This window comes from Oikopleura dioica, chromosome XSR (genome assembly GCF_907165135.1).
Source record: "Oikopleura dioica chromosome XSR, OKI2018_I68_1.0, whole genome shotgun sequence".
NCBI lineage: Eukaryota > Metazoa > Chordata > Appendicularia > Copelata > Oikopleuridae > Oikopleura > Oikopleura dioica.
Window position 1 is genome coordinate 3,620,240 of NC_137294.1, and position 15,936 is coordinate 3,636,175.

A 15,936-nucleotide genomic window follows, 5' to 3' on the forward strand; every position below is an offset into this window, starting at 1 on the left:
AAATATGAAACTATGAGTGGGAAGCGGTTATCTTAGTTTTTCCATGTAACCGAAAATGTAGCGAGCTATTTAAAGGCTGTTAATGACGAAAGAGAATCTCTTCTTCAAAAGTGGAGGAACTTCGTAATGACTTCGCCGCGCTCAAAAATGAACGTGACGATCTTCAAGAAGCGCTCAACGAGGTCGAAGAGGAAAAGTTCCGCCTACTTGAAGAGTCAAGCGAATGCGACAATCTGAAGCAACAAATTAAAAATTTGAAACAGGAAAGTCAGAAGCTTCAGAACTTGGAGGATGAACTTCACCGCGTCGAGCAAGAGAACCATGACATCCAAGCATTATTCCAGGACGCACAGGAAGAAATCAAGTTCCTTTCCGCTGCAAAAATGGAAAATGCAAAGCTTCTTGCCAAGATTGACGATCTCGAAGCGCTGAAAGACCAAGTCGACGACCTGGAGCAAGATAAACGCGAGCTCGATTTCAAAATCTCACAGGGGTACGATAAATCTCAAAGGGGATGGTATTAAATAATTTTTTCAGCTCTGATGTGATGAACAAGCTGAGAACTGACAAGTCTCATCTCGAGAACGAAGTTTCGAATCTTAACAAGAAGCTCATTGCAAATGAGGTGCGCCAACAAGAGCAGCAACAAACTATTAATGAGCTGCTGAACCAAATTCAAACGAACAGAGCTGATGTTGAGCACAACAAATCTCACGCGCGAGAGCAAGAGAGCATGTTCATCAAACAGCAAAACAGTAAGATGGAGGAAATCAACGATCTCCGACAAGCTCTCACAACCGCCGAATCCGTCAAAGAAGACCTGTCTGGCGAGAATTTCCTTCTAAAACAACGGGTCACAGAGCTCGAAAACCAATTAGGTCAAATGGCGCATGAAGCCGAGCTGAGTGCGACGGGAGAAGACCTAATGGCTCGCTTGCAACACGAGCTTGATCAGCAAGATGCGCTCGACATGCAACTTCTCGGACATCTAACTGGAGAAAAACAGAATCAAGAGAGTGGTCCGCAATTGGACGGACGCATCCAGTCTCTTCTTGACCGAATTCACGAAGAGGGCGTTTCTATTTTGGCACTTTCAGAAGCTCAAGCTCTCCGAGGCGATAACGACATTGCCCAGCATCGCGCCGAATCTTCGTATCGCCGATTGGAACTCGAACTAGAACAGGTTGATAGAATCGAGAATTTCATTTGGTAACAGTATATAGGAGAAAATTTTGAACCGCGATCTGCAAGAAGCCGTGGAGCGTGAACAACATCGTCTCAAGGAAGCGGAAATGACTGCCGATTCCGACAAGCGGCAGATTGAGCTGCTTTCATCCAAACTTGCACGAGCCAGGTAAGCAGCCACAGTTCAAGGTTCCCACATGACTCGCCATTACTTACTCTTGGCATATAAGTAACTGTCAAATCTAACCGTTTTGGCATTATTTGTTCCTTTCTTGTGTTCCCATCGAAGGACTTTAGCGCTCGCAGCGCTGGCCCGTTGGCGCCCCCAACATTATTCAAAATTTTCTTATAAAAGCACAAAGACAAACATAAATGTATTATATTCACATTTATCAGAAGTCAAAGCATAACTAGAATATTTCAAATGCGCTTTCCTCTTTTCTTCTTTCTACAGAGCACTGTTTTTGGAATTCCCTTTGGAACAGCGACTTCACTGGCTCGATCAGCACCTCACAGCTCTGCCAGTTCGCGCTTTCATCCTACTCCGACCCACTTCTCTCAGGAAGAAGTCGAAAAATCCTGACCAACATATTGACTAGCAAGTGCTCAACCCCGCAAAAAGAGCGCACCGTGCCTCGTCGACAATTCACAGTTCCGAATTCTCTCCGAATGCGACAGTTTCGATCCTACCATATGGAATCAGCGTGATTTCACTTTACTACGCCTTCAATTTCTGATACACTTTCTCACTGCTACAATAAGACTTCAATAATAAAATATTTTAAATTCGACTTTTTATTCTTATTCGAAAATATACCCTATAAAGAAATTTTGCGTCGATGGACGCAATTCTTGAAAAATCGGTAATTTATTCGGCTTATTTTGGAATAAATTATAGAAATTTTTGTTTTTCACGTTCAATGACATCTAATAATATCATGATACCTTTGTAAATATATTTATTGACTCGGTGATCTTCCCCTTTCGGAAGCTTAAGGGTACTACCTTCGATTTCCCCAACTTTAGCCTTGAATAACCCTTAGCATGGCATGGATAGCGGGTATCATATGGCCTTTAAAAGTTTAACTATCTTAGATCTTTAATCTGTCAGAGGCGTTTTCGAATAGCTCAATGAAAAGTCGGCGAATTTCTAGCTTAAACATATCATTGTTGCAAAAAAAGACTGAATAAACGGCGAAATAGCTCGAAAAGTAGCTTTATAATTCAGCCTGATTTTATTTTTTATGTGTAAATTAAACCTTCATCTTAAAAATGACAGAAGGTTTTTTTGATTGAAAAAGGAAAAATACCAAAATTAATTTTTTGAAAATTATGTCTCTATGATTTTGCTAAAATTGAGCATTTTTCAAAATTTGGCGACGCATTTTTGTCTCTAGAAGCTGAAATATCTTAGTTCAATAATTAAAGAAGTCACCATAATCCGTATCTTGTTCTGAGCTTCAAAACGAGCCCTTATTTGGAAGAATCGGACACCAAAAAATTTTTCGGAAAAAATACTTTCTAGTACAGAAATCAATTAAAACTCTAATTATTATGAAAACGCTTGACGTTATGAATGAAACGTTCGGACCTTTTTTGATCAAAATTTCATGAGGAATTCATTTCCGATGAAAAATTTAACATAACCGGTCATTGGGGTGATCGACGGTAGTACCCTTAAGCTAAAACTAAAGTTTCAAGGAATTGGGACGAATTTCGATGAATAAATTTGTTTTGACATACCTTATTTTCCTTTTTAGCCAAGATCATGGCGACAAATGCCTCGAAGTCTCCCGATGTCTAGCGGATATTGAAATGCTCAAAGAAGAGATTGAGGCTAAAAGCCAACAACTCGAGCATAGTCAACAGGTGAATCGAGCAATCCTAGCTGATATTTAACGTTGAATAAAGGTCGTTGATACGCTTCGTAAAGATTCCGAAGAAATGCGAAACGAATTTTCGAAATTCGATGCGAAAGCTCTGGCCTACGATGAGCAATCCCAGGTAAGTCGAGAGAAATGCCATGAAAGTCTTGTCCGGCTCTTTTATAACATAATGTTTTTACAGGAAATGTTAAAAACGGATTGTTGAAGTGTATAATTTTTTCAAGCTATTCTTTTTTACCGCTTTCTTTCACTAACGATAAAGTAGTGGGTGCTCGAACTAGTGTAGAGGTGCTTGAATGTAGATCTAATAAGGTGTGCGAGTGGATAACGATAAAATACGTACACGGTAAGTTAGTGAAATTTCTAGGTCGAAGTTCGAACAGGCTCACAAAATCAAAGTGGTACTCACTTTCACGATTCTTACTCAAATTATTCTTCCCATTCTCGCTCCTCCTCCGATCTTTCTTCACTCTTCTTTGATTCATAGGAAACTGATTTCAGCTCCTCTATCTCTTCTTTTCTTTCTTTCAAAAAGATTTTGAATATACGTATAAACAATCCCTGAGTATATAAATTTAAAAAAGACTCGGCAATAGTTCCTTTCAATAAAATAAGCCGTCAATTTATTTAAATTTCAATTAGGACTTTGTTCGACGACTTAAAACTGTTCAAGAAGAAAAACATCTGCTTACCACCGCTGTTACGCAAGAACGGGACGAGAACTCTAGGTAATTTTCATTCTTTCATCGCAATCATTTTAAAACGCGCTCTAGACTCAGCGCAGAATTGAGACAAGCTCAACTAGTGATTGAAGACCTCAAGTCCAACAACTCCGCAGATCAACGAAAGCTCGAGCAATGCGTACAGCGCGCTCGCGAGTCTGAAGCGTCTGAGAAGAAACTCAATGGTACGCTCCATCGGGAACTCGTTGTAGAACAGGAGAATTCAATCAAACTCCGTCAGAAAATACGGGATCTGGAACAAGCTCTAACTGATACCGAATCTGGTACGACGGATGAAGTTGATGGACTTAAATCACAAATCTACGAGTTCAAACTTGCTCTTGAATCAGCCCGCGTCGACGGACAAAAAGCAGCGTCAGAGCGCGACCAGCAGATCGAAGAAAACTCATGGCCATGGCGAAGGTTGACGGACTGATTAAAAAGGAACAACGACTACAGGCTCACATTCGCTCGCTTGAGCTTCGCCTCCAAAACGCTTCTTCTGCGAATTCTGATCTCTCTTCCAATGACGGAGAATCCGACAAGCAGAATCTTTACCAAGTCCGATGCGGACTTGAGGCTTGCCGCCAACAGCTCGGCGCACTCGCGTCGCGTCTCATGGTCGCTGCAGTGCGAAACGATAACGATGAGCTCAAGGCTTCCAAGGAAGAAATCACAGAAGCCCATCGAAATTTGGCGTTTTACGCTCGTCTCATCAACTCCTCGCGAAGCTCTAAGCGCGCCCAAGACACTGGCCTCCTCGAAGAGCGACTCCGTGACCAATTGACGAACCTGAAACTCAACTCTGATCGACTTCATGAGTTGCAAGCGGAAGTATCGTCAGACTCACAGTCTCTATCTGAGTTCAAACTTCGCAGTGAGACACAAAGGAAGCAAATTGATCAGTTGACAGCTGATAAACTCGCCCTTCAAAACAAGCTCGATGAAATAAAACTTACCGCTCCTGATCAGTGGACCAACGAGAATTCTGCTTCTGCCACTCAATCGCTCGCCAGGAAGCAGCAAAAAACATACGAGCGGTACGCGCGAGCAGAATCCTCACGCAAGGCTCTCGTGTACCAGAAAAAGTACCTCCTGCTCACAATCGGAGGCTTCCAAAACACGGAGCAGGTCACACTCGCGACCCTTTCGAAAATTGGTGGCTTCAAGAATCCAGCAGAGGAGAAAGCTCCACTCTCGCCAAAAAGACGATTTATTGCTGCCGCTAACGCTGTTATTGCTATCACTAGGTAATATCGCTTTATGTTTTTACTTCTTCAATTTATATTTTAGGCTGAAATTCTTAACCCGAACCTGGGTTAAGCGTATCACCAAAAACCGCTCTCACTCGTCGAAGGATGCGCTTCAAATCGCCCTGACGTAAGAACTCTTCCTTGATTTCGTCTTTAAATTTTTTTAGCAATCGATTGAATTACGACCAGGAACGAGGCGTCTATTAAAGTCCCATTTATTTTCTTCACATATTTTTTCACATCTGTTCACACCATATTAACGATTTGTTTCTTTTATCAAAGCCCACCAAGAAGTAGTCTTTTACTGATAACTATGACTCCAACATCACTTACTGCCCTTTTTGTTAATAAATTTTTCAATATTATTACCATTTCTCGGCTTCTGTGAGTATCTGAATCATACAGAGCATTATGTTTTGTCTTCTTTGCAGCTATGCAATGAATATTTTTTGTAGATGAACACTAAAATTGTCTCTCGAGCATTGTGCCTCGAGTTGCGAACGTACTCCCTCAAGCCCGAAGCCTTTCCAAAGGAAAAGTCTTGGCAATCTCCTCTATGATTTCAGTAGGACATCAATCTAAGGAAGGCCTTGGTAGTTCTTTTTAGAGCCCTTTGTAGGCGCAACTGTGTCGCCTTTTGATTTTATGTTTTTTTTTTAATCCGAAATGGAGAAATATGGAGATTTTTGGAAAGTACCTAGCATTGACGAACGAAAAATTTCACCTGAGAACGGCACATTCAAAATTGAATGGATTCTGGCTTCATGAGCTCGGCGGCCTTAACTCGGTAAGTGCTTTCTTGTTTTTTTTTGAAAGCTAACAATGCGGAATAAGAGAAGTACTTGAAAGATTAATTTCTTTTGTTCTATTATGTAACTGTTTTTTTTTCTTTTATTCTTGTTTTATTACCTTCACTGGAGGAATGCAAACTTTTCTTAGGTTACGCATTTATGGGAATACGATTCACTGGAGCACCGTGCGCAGGTGCGCGATTCACTCAGTGTCGATAAAAGTTGGATCTCTGAGTATGTCGTGAGTCTTCTTCCCATGCTGGCTGAACAAGTCAACTCAGTTGTCTACGAGCCCGAGTGGGCGCTTCCACTCAAGTCAAATACCAGAAAAGGTCCATTCATGATGGAACGTATCACCCTCGCTGGGGAAGCCCGTGACAACGAAGAACTAGTCAAGGCGCTTGTCGTCGAAAAGCTTGACGCTTACAACCTGACGAACGTGCTCTTCACGGATGTTGGACCAAACAACCAAGGAATGCAGTTTCAAAGTTATTTAGACTCCTTGAAATGTATGCTGTCTAAGCGAGAGCGCAGATAACTGCTGTCTCAAGTTCTTATCAGTGTTTTTTGATAGCACCAGGTCAAAATGTCTGTCTTCAACTCAATACTCGTAGTGTTTGCTCTCAATTCAAGTTAGCATAACTTTCTTATGGTTTACATAAATTTCTTTTGATTTATTAAAATCCCAGAGAGAGTTCATATTTCGGCCATTTTCAAGTATACGTATTGTTTGATTGTTTATATTTCATTGTGGAAAATTTCGTCTGTTTGACTAAAGTCTGCCAGACACTGGGAGACTAATAAATTTTTTACGATTCATTTTTACTATTTCTGCCTGGGCTCGGCAAACTGTGTCAGGAACAGACACAGGAACAGGAAAAAAATATTCTGTCCCATATTTTACACAGGTACACAGGTCAGGAAGCAAAAATATCCTGATTTTAGACAGGTACTCAGACAGGTTTTTTCACACAGCTTATCAAACAGGTTACACAGGTCAGGACCTGCCTGAACAGGTCTGAGCGGGTCAGAAAACAGGAAACAGGCCCTGTGACAGGACAAAAAACAGGAAATTTCTGAGAAAAAATATTACAAAGAAACAAAATGACGCGAATTTATCGGTTATTTTGATTGTTGTACTCTTTTTCACGTGTTTCGCTGTTGATTTCTTTATACATTTTCCCTGACTTATGCAGTTCCTGACCTGGTTACACAGGAACCTGTCTATGGTCAGGACCTGAGCGGGAAACACAGGCCTGTTTTAGACAGAAACAGGGACAGGGACAGCAAAAGAAAAATTTTTCCCCCAATTTTACACAGGTACACAGGACAGGACCAAATTATTACCCGATTTTAGACAGGTACTCAGACAGGTTCCCCAAAAACAGGAAACAGGACCTGTGACAGGTTTTTACACAGCTCAGTTTGCCGAGCCCAGATTTCTGCGAAGTGGAAAAGTGAAAATGAATTGACTTCTGTTTACACCGCTGATACACAAGACGAGAGATCAATGATTAACTCGCCAGACTCGCTATTTACTGTTTGCCCATTAGTGTTCTTCGAGAAATTCTTGCGGGGTAGTGCGACTCGCGACTTTGTTGTCAGTGGGGACAGTGGTTACTGTATGATTACCTCGTCTGCATGACGAGAACCGTTCGAAGTACAAAATAACATATTTAATCAATGAGTGTTCTATTGAGTGTTTCCTCCGATCTCTATAAGGTCATGTGATTGAACCGCCTCCAGGCACTGGGATCTTGAATACATTTAATTAACTGCATGGATAGTAACGCTTATCTGGCGTGGCAATGAGCTGTCCGACTTCTGCGGCTGGCATCGACAAGGTTAGTTTGGTACTGTGGCTATCGCAGTTCATATTTGCTCTCGTGAACAATGTGAGCTTAAAAAATTCTGAGCCCCCCGAGCGCTCAGCGCCCACTAATTCGGAATCCCGACGCGATGAGTCTGTCTCGCACAACGAAGACACGACGAAGAGTGAGGCGACTTTTAAGCAGCCGTCCAGAAGTGGACTGAGCACTTTTTAATCAGTTTTTTAAGCCTCTAACAAACAAGGAATTGTCCAGAGAGAGACAATCGTGATGAAAGGAGCCCCCTGGTGCCCCACCAACAATTAAAGAGAACTGCTCGCTGATTACATCGTCAAAATCAGAATTCAACGGTGCCCAATCTTACCTACTGATAGTAGCCCGCTAACTTATTCTAATCAATTTTTCCTTGATATAACCGCTAAAGAAACCATCATTTATATTTCTGTACGAAGAACTATTCACGCTCATTTACATTATCGAACAAAAAGTGTCCCCGTGCCCCCTCTATTCACTCTTGGATGAGTGGACTTATGAGTAGGATTCTTTCACTTCGCTCCTATAAAACCTCTGAACAATCAATCATTTTCTTTAAATGATCTTTCTTTTAACAAGTTTTTTTTCTTTCCGAAGTACTTGTTCATCGCCCCCTTTTCCATTCAGAAAGAGACAGAGAGAAAAACTCAATCGAAATCGGAAAAAGTTAGAAGCAACTCAGCTTGCTAAATATTACAAGATGGCGCCACCAGATCCAGCCCAAATATCGAATCGAGGAGTTCTTTCCAGCAGCAGAATGGATCATATGAGGAGAGGACCCCCCATCGGGCCCAATACTTCGATAAAGGTACAGAGTACTTTCTTACTTTTGATTTTCAACTTTTTTTAACTATTGATTTGCTTTGAAGATTATCGAAGCTGTCGGTTACTAAACACTTCTCATAGCTGGTCGAGCCCGTCTTTGACCTCGTGAAACGATTCTCCAACCTTCCCGAGCATCTGCATCACGTAGAAGCGATCACCGTGGAGAATGTTCGCAACTCGTGGTTCCCGATGATGTCTGAACTTCGCAATAGATACCCTCAAGCCTTCAACGGTAATTCGATACACTCTCACTGAAATTAAAAACCTCAGAACTCGTTTCGAAATCGACGAGAAAAACTAACTACGTTTCCTACGTTTCTCATTTTCTTTTAGAGAACACCTTGAACATTACGGGCCATGAAGGCGTCATCTTCGACGCACTGCGAAACATCTGGCCCGAGCGGACTTCCTTTGACATTGGGGAACGGTCAATAATCATCGAGTTTATTATCCGAAGCGCAACGGAAATCGGTGGTCGTCGGACCGTTCGTCGCAACGCTGCGTAAGTAACTTGAATCTTGAAATTGACTTAATCGAGCAACTCGACAATCTTCTTTGAAATGTGAAATTAAGTTTTATTCTAGTCGCGCGGTCCCCGTCAACAACGGCAACGTCAGACCGAATCCGAACGGGGAGCGACAGCCCCGTCCACTCGACTTCGATGCGATCGAAAATCAGGAAAACGCCTGTCGAGAGTTCCTCTTCAGTAAATTCAGCGGCCACCTACATACGCTGAACGAGTTCTACCGCAACAGTAGCCGTGCGCCTTCTTTACCTCCTATTCCCACAGAAATGCCAGAAAGTGAAAGCAAAAGAGCGCTACGCGAAAACGGTACAGACGAACCAAGCAATAAGAAAGTGAAAACCGACGAGAGCGAAAAAGAATTGCGAGAAGACGAGACCTGCCAAATCTGCTACTCAGAAAGAAAAACACACGCTTTCATCCATGCCGTCCAGCCAAGTAAGTGCTTACTACTGGTAACACAGTTCTGATTTATTTCTTCAGGTACATCGCACTTTATCTGCTGCGAGCGGTGCGCCTACCAGTGCAACTACGCCATTTCCGGATGTCCACTCTGCCGCCTGCCAGTCATCGCGGTCACCAAAGTAATCTGACGGCCGCATGTGTGGAAGGCTTCTACTCCTGCGTCCTCTGTGATCTTCAGTGACTCTTCCTCTGTGACTTCAGTGATCCAGAGTTTGAAATCCCGCGATTGCCCAGAGGAAAAGACGGGCGCTTAATGATGATCGACTTTTTAAAATTCTTCCTGCTCACTCTTCTGTGCATTCTTGGTAATTGTATATATCAATGGATGAAATATCCTAAAATAAATATAAATAATTCGGACATTTTAATTTGCATTTCTTCCTAGAAAAGGTTCTTTTACTAGCAAAAGAACTTTATCAGCCATAATTTCCAGGCATAAATCTTCTGATAATTTATTATTAATTGCAATTATAATTTGGCAACTTTTAAACAAGCAAGTTCCTAATTGAAAAGCAAGCATAACCGATTGGTGTTCAACTTGGTCGATCCCGATTGGTTCGAAATAGGTTCCCTGCGGATTTTAGGAGAATAGGGTTGTAATTACACTTCGAATGATTTTCAACTTTCAAGTACTTCGAATCCGTAATCTGACGAAAGGGATGATTGTATCCGAATGACGTAAGAATGAAGATACCGAAAGTGGTTTAGGTTCTTACTAATGGAACCGCCCGGGGACGGTTCTTATTTCACTGGAAAATAAATGATGCTGGCCCGCTTCTGCTGGGTGCGCGCAGATGCTATTACCGACGTGGCTTAGTGTTTGACTACGTAACGGCCAGCTCAACGCGCAGTAAATATCAACTGAGACAGAAAGAGATCACTGGGGCCTTGTTCAGATCTTCTATCACCGGTTACCTCGATTTTTTTAATTTGTAAGATGAAAATTCTCCATCTTCTTCGTCTTGGTGCCCTCGTCGCAGCTGATAAGCGACTGGAACGCAAAGAAATCGACTTGAGAAAACTCGACAAGGAATATGAAGAGGACGACGACATGGAACTAGAGGTAAGCTCACTCAGAAATTTGATGAATTACTCGATCCGCTGGAATGAAATTTTTGAGGCGAAAAACTCTCTTTTTCGTTAAACTGTGGGAATTGTTTGATTTATCGACTAGAGCTCCATGTGTGGATATTTCCTACATCTCCGACAATGGGAGGAGCTACCTTTCGCCACTCCCGCGCTAATGCTTAATTTCTAGGACTTGGACATGTTCGATGAACGCAAGCCTAAGCAAGGGATGGACACGCGAAAACTCGATGGGCGGGACCACATCACCACTTGGTCCGAGGCCAAAAAGGGACAGCAATTGGGCATGTACGTCAACACAGTACCCGGTAAGTAATTGATCATTGGTATAAACAGGCAATCTCAGATTGCCAATTTGGGTTGGGCAACCTGCGTAGGAAACCCGAGTCAGGGTATGAAAGATCTTATGAATTTAAAGATTGTGGCTTTTCATTAGAGATCCGTCAGACCCTGACTTAGGTTTTCGATACATGTTGCCGAGCCCATATGCAACTTGGATGAATCAATCCGTCTTAATTGTTACCGTTTCAGGTCTGAGCGAGACAGAGCTGAAGAACTTGTTCGATTTGTGGCAAATGAACATGATCAACTGCTGCAACTTCGAGCTGACCTTCTTGCCGCTTGAAGAAGCGCGCATGCTCGTGCTGCTTCCGGACGGTAAATTCTTGCGCGACTTCGGCACTATGCTGCGCCAAGACGAGAGGTGCCACACTTTCGTCGTGGAGAACACGCACATGCTCTGCGCAGGACATCCCGAGTGGGATCCCAAGCGACCAGGCAAGAACGTCGAAGCGATGGAGAAGTGGGACCAGTACCACAAAGACAAGAAAATTGAAGACACAAAGAAAAAGGTCGAAGGATGGAAGGAAAGCATTCCTGTTAAGAAAACCGAGCTGTAAATAGAAGTAATCGACTCTAACGACAGTGCAAAGAGTAATCGCCTTTATATTTCTCTTATTTGCTCAGCGACTAGCGGCGAATGCTACTACCAATCCGAAACAGCGTTCCAACCAACTTTATGCCTGTCACTTCTTCCTTTTCTGCCTTTCGAGATTTCAATTTAAATAATGCAATTCAGACTTGAACCCCTTACTTTCAGTATCTTTTAATAAACCAAGTATCAAATTAGACCTTTGCGATTCGAAACCTTTCTTGCAGGATAAACAACAATTCAAAATTAAAAAGAAAATTTGCTAGAATCGTCCGCGCGGAACCGTCGCCGATATCCATCGGCCAATCAAAAACCCGCATTTCTCCGTGTTTTTCTTTTCTAGCAGAAATGATCATAAGCTCCTTTCCCATTTTCGTCGTAGGCGGAAAAAAGACGAATCATTTTCCCTTTTTTTATCAAATTTTGACCAACCATAATCTACGCCAACGGGTTTGTCGATTTCTCGCGAAAAAAAGTAATCCCGGTCTTTTGCTCGGTAAAGGTCGTATGCTACGTTTTATGATGCGTTCTTTTCCAAAGAAAAAAGACGACGCGGAAAGGGTAGTTTTCATTTCGCCAAGTTTACTCGAAAATGAAGCGTTTGATAATAATCGTGAGCTGCCTTTTCGCTCTTGCCTCCAGCCTCGACAAAAAGAAGAAGAAGAAGCGCGATGTCTTCGACAGTTCTGAAATCGACGAAAACGCACTGGCGAGGAGCTACGAGGAAGACGACGACATCGACGTTCGCGAGCTGCCATCCACCGATGAGCGTAAGAAATTTGAAGGAATTGATTGGGGTGAGTTTCTATTTTTGAAAGCGATTAAAATCTTAAAATTCTATAGAAAAAGTAAAGTCCAACGATCACATGACCATGCACAGTGAGAAAAAGAAAGACAAGAAGCTGACGATCTTTGTGGAGCTGAACCCGAAGCTCGAAAGGGCAGAAACTCGCCGAGTGGTGGAGGAGTGGCAGGGGAACATGATCAACTGCTGCAACATCGAGTTCGGCGCCGCCTTCATCCGCGCCACGACCGTCATCGTCACGATGATGAACGGAGGCGGCAGCTTCGAGTTCGCCAAAATGATCCGCCAATCGAAAGACTGCTATAGCTACAAAGTCGAAAAGGTGAGATGGTTCGGAGGTGTCCAATCATATTTTGAGATTTTGGATGGATTCGAATTAGTCATGGAATTTTTTTCCAAACACGCCCCTTCTTTTTCGAGTCGAACACTTTCGTGAAGAAATCGACTTTTTCGAAATGCGATGTTTTTTTTTCGAAAATGCTTTTCGCCAGAGATTTATTTAGTAAACACGGGTCTAGGCTTCTATCAACAGACTCGATACTACAGTAATTTAGCGCTAGAGTGGAAAGCAGTGAGTCTACCTATCGGAGCTAGAATGGTAATTCTCGGTGCTCGAGCGCGCCGAACAAATTAATATAGAGACATAATTTTTCTGATTCAACCGATTCCCTATACACTTCAAGGAACACTAAGAACTCATGCTTCACCAATAAGAATTAGTGTTCACCTTTTTCATGCCTGGTCATTTTCGATTAGTCCAATAAATTACTGTTTTAGGACGAATTTCTTTGCCCTGCTCACCCTTTGTGGGACAAGAAGAATCCATCAATGTACAAGAAGAAGATAGAAAAGTACATTCCCCAACAAAAGCGGCGAGATAGAGACATCAAGATACAGAATGTTAACGTCTGGAAAAACAAGGGTCTCAAAGCAGATGGAACGCGCTACAAGTCCCTTAGCCCTTATGTTGGTCTCAAGGAAAACGAAGAACTGTAATCAAAGTGAACCGTCCCACTGAAAACGACCCGGAATTCAACCATTGTTGAAATGAAATTTCTTCATTTCAGATTTGCGCGTGAAAAATCCCACGATGGCGGACGAAAATAAGGTCGAACACATCAACCTCAAGGTCGCCGGCCAGGATGGCTCTGTCGTCCAGATAGGGTTACTCGATCTCCTTGCCATGCGTTTAAGATTTATTTGCTCAAGTAACCCGCGTTTTACTTCAAAATCAAAAAGCACACCCCGCTCCGCAAGCTGATGCAGGCCTACTGCGACCGACAAGGTCTCCAGCTCAACCTTGTGCGATTCCGATTCGACGGAAACCCGGTCAAGGTAGCTCTCATTCTCCTTTTCTTTCTTTTAACATGGTAATTTTAGGAGACCGACACTCCCGAAAACCTCGAGATGGAGGACGAAGACACCATCGACGTGTTCCAAAGCCAAACCGGCGGCTTTGTTGCCAACTGAACAGCGCTCTCCCTTACAGAAACTGCCTTCCTCTCTCTCAGTCCCCATTTTTGCACCGACCCTTCGCGTGCAACTTCGCACATCAACATGGAGAAGATTAATTTTTAGTTCAAATTGTCATTCAAAAAATTATCGCATTTTCTTTCTGAAATCTGAATTTTTAATTTGCCGTTTTGTTCCCCCAGCAGCCCTACAGCTACTAGAGCAAGGGTTGTTTTATATCTCGCAATTCTTTGTTTCTCCTTCGACAAAATTACTGGAATAAAATTACTCAAAAAATCGCAAATCTCATCGTTGTTTTCTTATAAGAATGCCGCGTGGCAAGGAAGGCAAAGCAAATCGGGCTTTTATTAAGCCCGGCGAGGGCAAGAAATTCAGGCTCGTCAATCGCTCCTACAGAGATTTGGCTGGTTTCGCACCCGGTGCCAGTCAGCATGTCTTGGCGCCGATCGGTGAAGCCGCCGAGGACATGACCGTGGACGAAATGTAAGCGTTAAAACTTGTTCAATTCGTTGATTTTTGTTGCTAGGAAAGCGCTTGAGCGTTCTCATGGGGTCGATTTCGACGACAATTACAACTACATGCAGCATTTGCGAGAACGCTCTCGCGAAGCTGTCGTTTGGGAATCGGCAGACACTCAGTCTCAGTTCTCCCTGGCTTCTGGCATGTCAGGCATGAGCAGAGCATCCCGAAGAAGTCGATTCTCGACAATGTCGAAGCTTTCACGCGTTTCCAAGCCTTCGGAAGTCGGTGTTCTATTTGAATCCAACATGGAATTGCCCGACAATCATTTTCAAGAACTTGCTGCAGAACAGTATGAATTTAATGTACGTGATTCATATTCAACTAAGCAAGCAAGTTTAAAAACCTTTTTAGTTGGATGTTGACCCCGAAGTTGCTGCACAGTTGGAGGAGCATGATCCAGAGGAGATTCTTCTTAATCCGGAAGATGAGGACTGCGATATGTTCGACGAAATGATTGCCCAAGCGCGTGAACAGGGAAGCGACGATGAATTCGACGAGATGCATGGCACGGGCGAAACTATCGGAGCATCTGATCCGGCGATCGTGTGGCAGCGATTTCTCGAGTCCACCGGAGCATATGCGGGCGACGATAACAGAACGATGCCAGAGGATCAAGAATACGGTGATTTCTCCGACAATGAAGCTCAGTTCTCTGACGACGTTAGCTTATTACTATACCGGACAGATAGTTATCATTCTTTCAGGATGACGACAAACAGACTCGTTTCACTGCGTATTCAATGACCTCCTCTATAATGCGCAGAAATAAGAATCTTCAAAACTTGGACGAACACTTTGAGGGCTACTTCGCTGAGTTTGACGATGAAGAGCTCGGAGATATGCCTCAAAAAGATCTCGACCAGAACGAAATCGACCACGATTCAAAGCTGCTTGAAAATGCGATTCAAGCCGATTACAAGGAATTCAAAGGCGAAGTTCGCTATGGCGAAGGGGTAGGAAAACTAGAAACCTGATTTCCTTTATTTGACCAATTTAGGTTCATAATATGATCGACCTGGCGAAACAGCTCAACATGGCAGAAGATGTGCGTCGATACATGGCGAACCGCGGAGAAAGCGATTCTGAAGAAGAAATGCCAGAACTGGTAGAAGTCGAGGCGAAGCCAAAGTGGGACTGTGAATCGATCATATCTACGTATTCCAACCTGTACAACCGCCCGAAAGTCGTCAACGACGATGGATTCTCAGTAAAAAGCAAACTGAAGCCAAAACGAGGCAGCAGAAAGGTGATGTTCGGATCCGCCTTGAAGGAACTAGAAGCCGACTATCAGAAGGAAAGGGTGGCCGAGAGAGCCCCAGCGCCAAAAGCGAGAAGTAAAAATGAATCAAAAGAAGAGAAGAAACTTAGGAAGCAAGCCGTCAAGGAGGCAAAACGTGAAAGAAGGTAAGTGTCTGCATAACACAATTAGCTATTTCGCGTCACTCTGAGCTCCTACCTCAAACTATCATTTTAGGATAGAGAAGAAGGAAACCAAGATGGCATTTGCACACGAATTCAACCAAGCTGCAAAGAGGGACAAAGGAAACAGCGTGAAATTGCATTAAAACTGAAAATAAAACACCACGAGTCTGTACTGAGGCGGTATG

At 43.0% G+C, this 15,936-nt stretch overlaps 7 protein-coding genes across 9 annotated transcripts; all 7 read left to right on the forward strand.

The window, feature by feature from the left end:
• Nucleotides 1-86: 86 nt before the first annotated feature.
• LOC145708832 (uncharacterized) lies at nt 87-4,373 on the forward strand (the record flags this gene model as incomplete). Its single annotated transcript, XM_081786529.1, has 7 exons — nt 87-493; nt 538-1,183; nt 1,224-1,354; nt 2,946-3,054; nt 3,097-3,189; nt 3,714-3,799; nt 3,845-4,373. Coding segments are annotated over 7 exons (1,857 nt in total), but the record flags the coding sequence as incomplete, so codon positions are not given.
• Nucleotides 4,374-5,501: 1,128 nt separating this feature from the next.
• LOC145708833 (protein NipSnap homolog 3A-like) lies at nt 5,502-8,298 on the forward strand. The gene is made up of 5 exons (XM_081786530.1): nt 5,502-5,575; nt 5,737-5,833; nt 5,986-6,308; nt 7,623-7,681; nt 7,896-8,298. The coding sequence occupies exons 1-5, from the start codon at nt 5,502-5,504 to the stop codon at nt 7,970-7,972; spliced, it is 630 nt and encodes a 209-aa protein (XP_081642656.1). The 3' UTR covers nt 7,973-8,298.
• On the forward strand, nt 8,259-9,872 carry LOC145708133 (uncharacterized). Of its 2 annotated transcripts, none has more exons than XM_081785772.1 (5): nt 8,259-8,507; nt 8,606-8,756; nt 8,858-9,026; nt 9,109-9,485; nt 9,531-9,872. In XM_081785772.1, the coding sequence occupies exons 1-5, from the start codon at nt 8,259-8,261 to the stop codon at nt 9,638-9,640; spliced, it is 1,056 nt and encodes a 351-aa protein (XP_081641898.1). In that variant the 3' UTR covers nt 9,641-9,872. The 2 variants fall into 2 exon arrangements, with proteins under 2 accessions (XP_081641898.1, XP_081641900.1); XM_081785774.1 differs by having other exon boundaries at nt 8,316-8,507; nt 8,569-8,756.
• A 529-nt stretch (nt 9,873-10,401) lies between these two features.
• LOC145708139 (LRP chaperone MESD-like) lies at nt 10,402-11,728 on the forward strand. The gene is made up of 3 exons (XM_081785780.1): nt 10,402-10,575; nt 10,771-10,906; nt 11,130-11,728. The coding sequence occupies exons 1-3, from the start codon at nt 10,450-10,452 to the stop codon at nt 11,495-11,497; spliced, it is 630 nt and encodes a 209-aa protein (XP_081641906.1). The 5' UTR covers nt 10,402-10,449; the 3' UTR covers nt 11,498-11,728.
• A 117-nt stretch (nt 11,729-11,845) lies between these two features.
• LOC145708138 (uncharacterized) lies at nt 11,846-13,370 on the forward strand. The gene is made up of 3 exons (XM_081785779.1): nt 11,846-12,326; nt 12,373-12,656; nt 13,112-13,370. The coding sequence occupies exons 1-3, from the start codon at nt 12,122-12,124 to the stop codon at nt 13,328-13,330; spliced, it is 708 nt and encodes a 235-aa protein (XP_081641905.1). The 5' UTR covers nt 11,846-12,121; the 3' UTR covers nt 13,331-13,370.
• Nucleotides 13,371-13,400: 30 nt separating this feature from the next.
• LOC145708144 (small ubiquitin-related modifier 3-like) lies at nt 13,401-14,090 on the forward strand. 2 transcript variants are annotated; one of them, XM_081785787.1, is made up of 3 exons: nt 13,401-13,493; nt 13,559-13,669; nt 13,715-14,090. In XM_081785787.1, exons 1-3 carry the CDS (start codon nt 13,425-13,427, stop codon nt 13,802-13,804), a joined length of 270 nt encoding a protein of 89 aa, XP_081641913.1. In that variant the 5' UTR covers nt 13,401-13,424; the 3' UTR covers nt 13,805-14,090. The 2 variants fall into 2 exon arrangements, with proteins under 2 accessions (XP_081641913.1, XP_081641912.1); XM_081785786.1 differs by having other exon boundaries at nt 13,402-13,482; nt 13,548-13,669.
• LOC145708128 (protein LTV1 homolog) lies at nt 14,090-15,929 on the forward strand. Its single transcript, XM_081785763.1, has 6 exons — nt 14,090-14,290; nt 14,334-14,631; nt 14,681-14,989; nt 15,034-15,282; nt 15,327-15,733; nt 15,804-15,929. The coding sequence occupies exons 1-6, from the start codon at nt 14,115-14,117 to the stop codon at nt 15,892-15,894; spliced, it is 1,530 nt and encodes a 509-aa protein (XP_081641889.1). The 5' UTR covers nt 14,090-14,114; the 3' UTR covers nt 15,895-15,929.
• Nucleotides 15,930-15,936: the final 7 nt, after the last annotated feature.

Bases quoted from the DNA above. Each gene is read 5' to 3' on its own strand.
- LOC145708833 (XM_081786530.1), top strand. From the start codon at position 5,502: ATGAACACTAAAATTGTCTCTCGAGCATTGTGCCTCGAGTTGCGAACG. The intron at 6,309-7,622 runs AGGAATGCAGTT...AACTGCATGGAT, and splicing joins GATGTTGGACCAAACAACCA to AGTAACGCTTATCTGGCGTG. The intron at 7,682-7,895 runs GTTAGTTTGGTA...CAGTTTTTTAAG, and splicing joins CTGCGGCTGGCATCGACAAG to CCTCTAACAAACAAGGAATT.
- LOC145708133 (XM_081785772.1), top strand. From the start codon at position 8,259: ATGATCTTTCTTTTAACAAGTTTTTTTTCTTTCCGAAGTACTTGTTCA. The intron at 8,757-8,857 runs GTAATTCGATAC...ATTTTCTTTTAG, and splicing joins ATACCCTCAAGCCTTCAACG to AGAACACCTTGAACATTACG. The intron at 9,486-9,530 runs GTAAGTGCTTAC...TTATTTCTTCAG, and splicing joins CATCCATGCCGTCCAGCCAA to GTACATCGCACTTTATCTGC.
- LOC145708139 (XM_081785780.1), top strand. From the start codon at position 10,450: ATGAAAATTCTCCATCTTCTTCGTCTTGGTGCCCTCGTCGCAGCTGAT. The intron at 10,576-10,770 runs GTAAGCTCACTC...CTTAATTTCTAG, and splicing joins ACGACGACATGGAACTAGAG to GACTTGGACATGTTCGATGA. The intron at 10,907-11,129 runs GTAAGTAATTGA...TTACCGTTTCAG, and splicing joins GTACGTCAACACAGTACCCG to GTCTGAGCGAGACAGAGCTG.
- LOC145708138 (XM_081785779.1), top strand. From the start codon at position 12,122: ATGAAGCGTTTGATAATAATCGTGAGCTGCCTTTTCGCTCTTGCCTCC. The intron at 12,327-12,372 runs GTGAGTTTCTAT...AAAATTCTATAG, and splicing joins ATTTGAAGGAATTGATTGGG to AAAAAGTAAAGTCCAACGAT. The intron at 12,657-13,111 runs GTGAGATGGTTC...TTACTGTTTTAG, and splicing joins ATAGCTACAAAGTCGAAAAG to GACGAATTTCTTTGCCCTGC.
- LOC145708144 (XM_081785787.1), top strand. From the start codon at position 13,425: ATGGCGGACGAAAATAAGGTCGAACACATCAACCTCAAGGTCGCCGGC. The intron at 13,494-13,558 runs ATAGGGTTACTC...CCCGCGTTTTAC, and splicing joins AGGATGGCTCTGTCGTCCAG to TTCAAAATCAAAAAGCACAC. The intron at 13,670-13,714 runs GTAGCTCTCATT...TGGTAATTTTAG, and splicing joins TCGACGGAAACCCGGTCAAG to GAGACCGACACTCCCGAAAA.
- LOC145708128 (XM_081785763.1), top strand. From the start codon at position 14,115: ATGCCGCGTGGCAAGGAAGGCAAAGCAAATCGGGCTTTTATTAAGCCC. The intron at 14,632-14,680 runs GTACGTGATTCA...AAACCTTTTTAG, and splicing joins CAGAACAGTATGAATTTAAT to TTGGATGTTGACCCCGAAGT. The intron at 15,734-15,803 runs GTAAGTGTCTGC...CTATCATTTTAG, and splicing joins GAGGCAAAACGTGAAAGAAG to GATAGAGAAGAAGGAAACCA.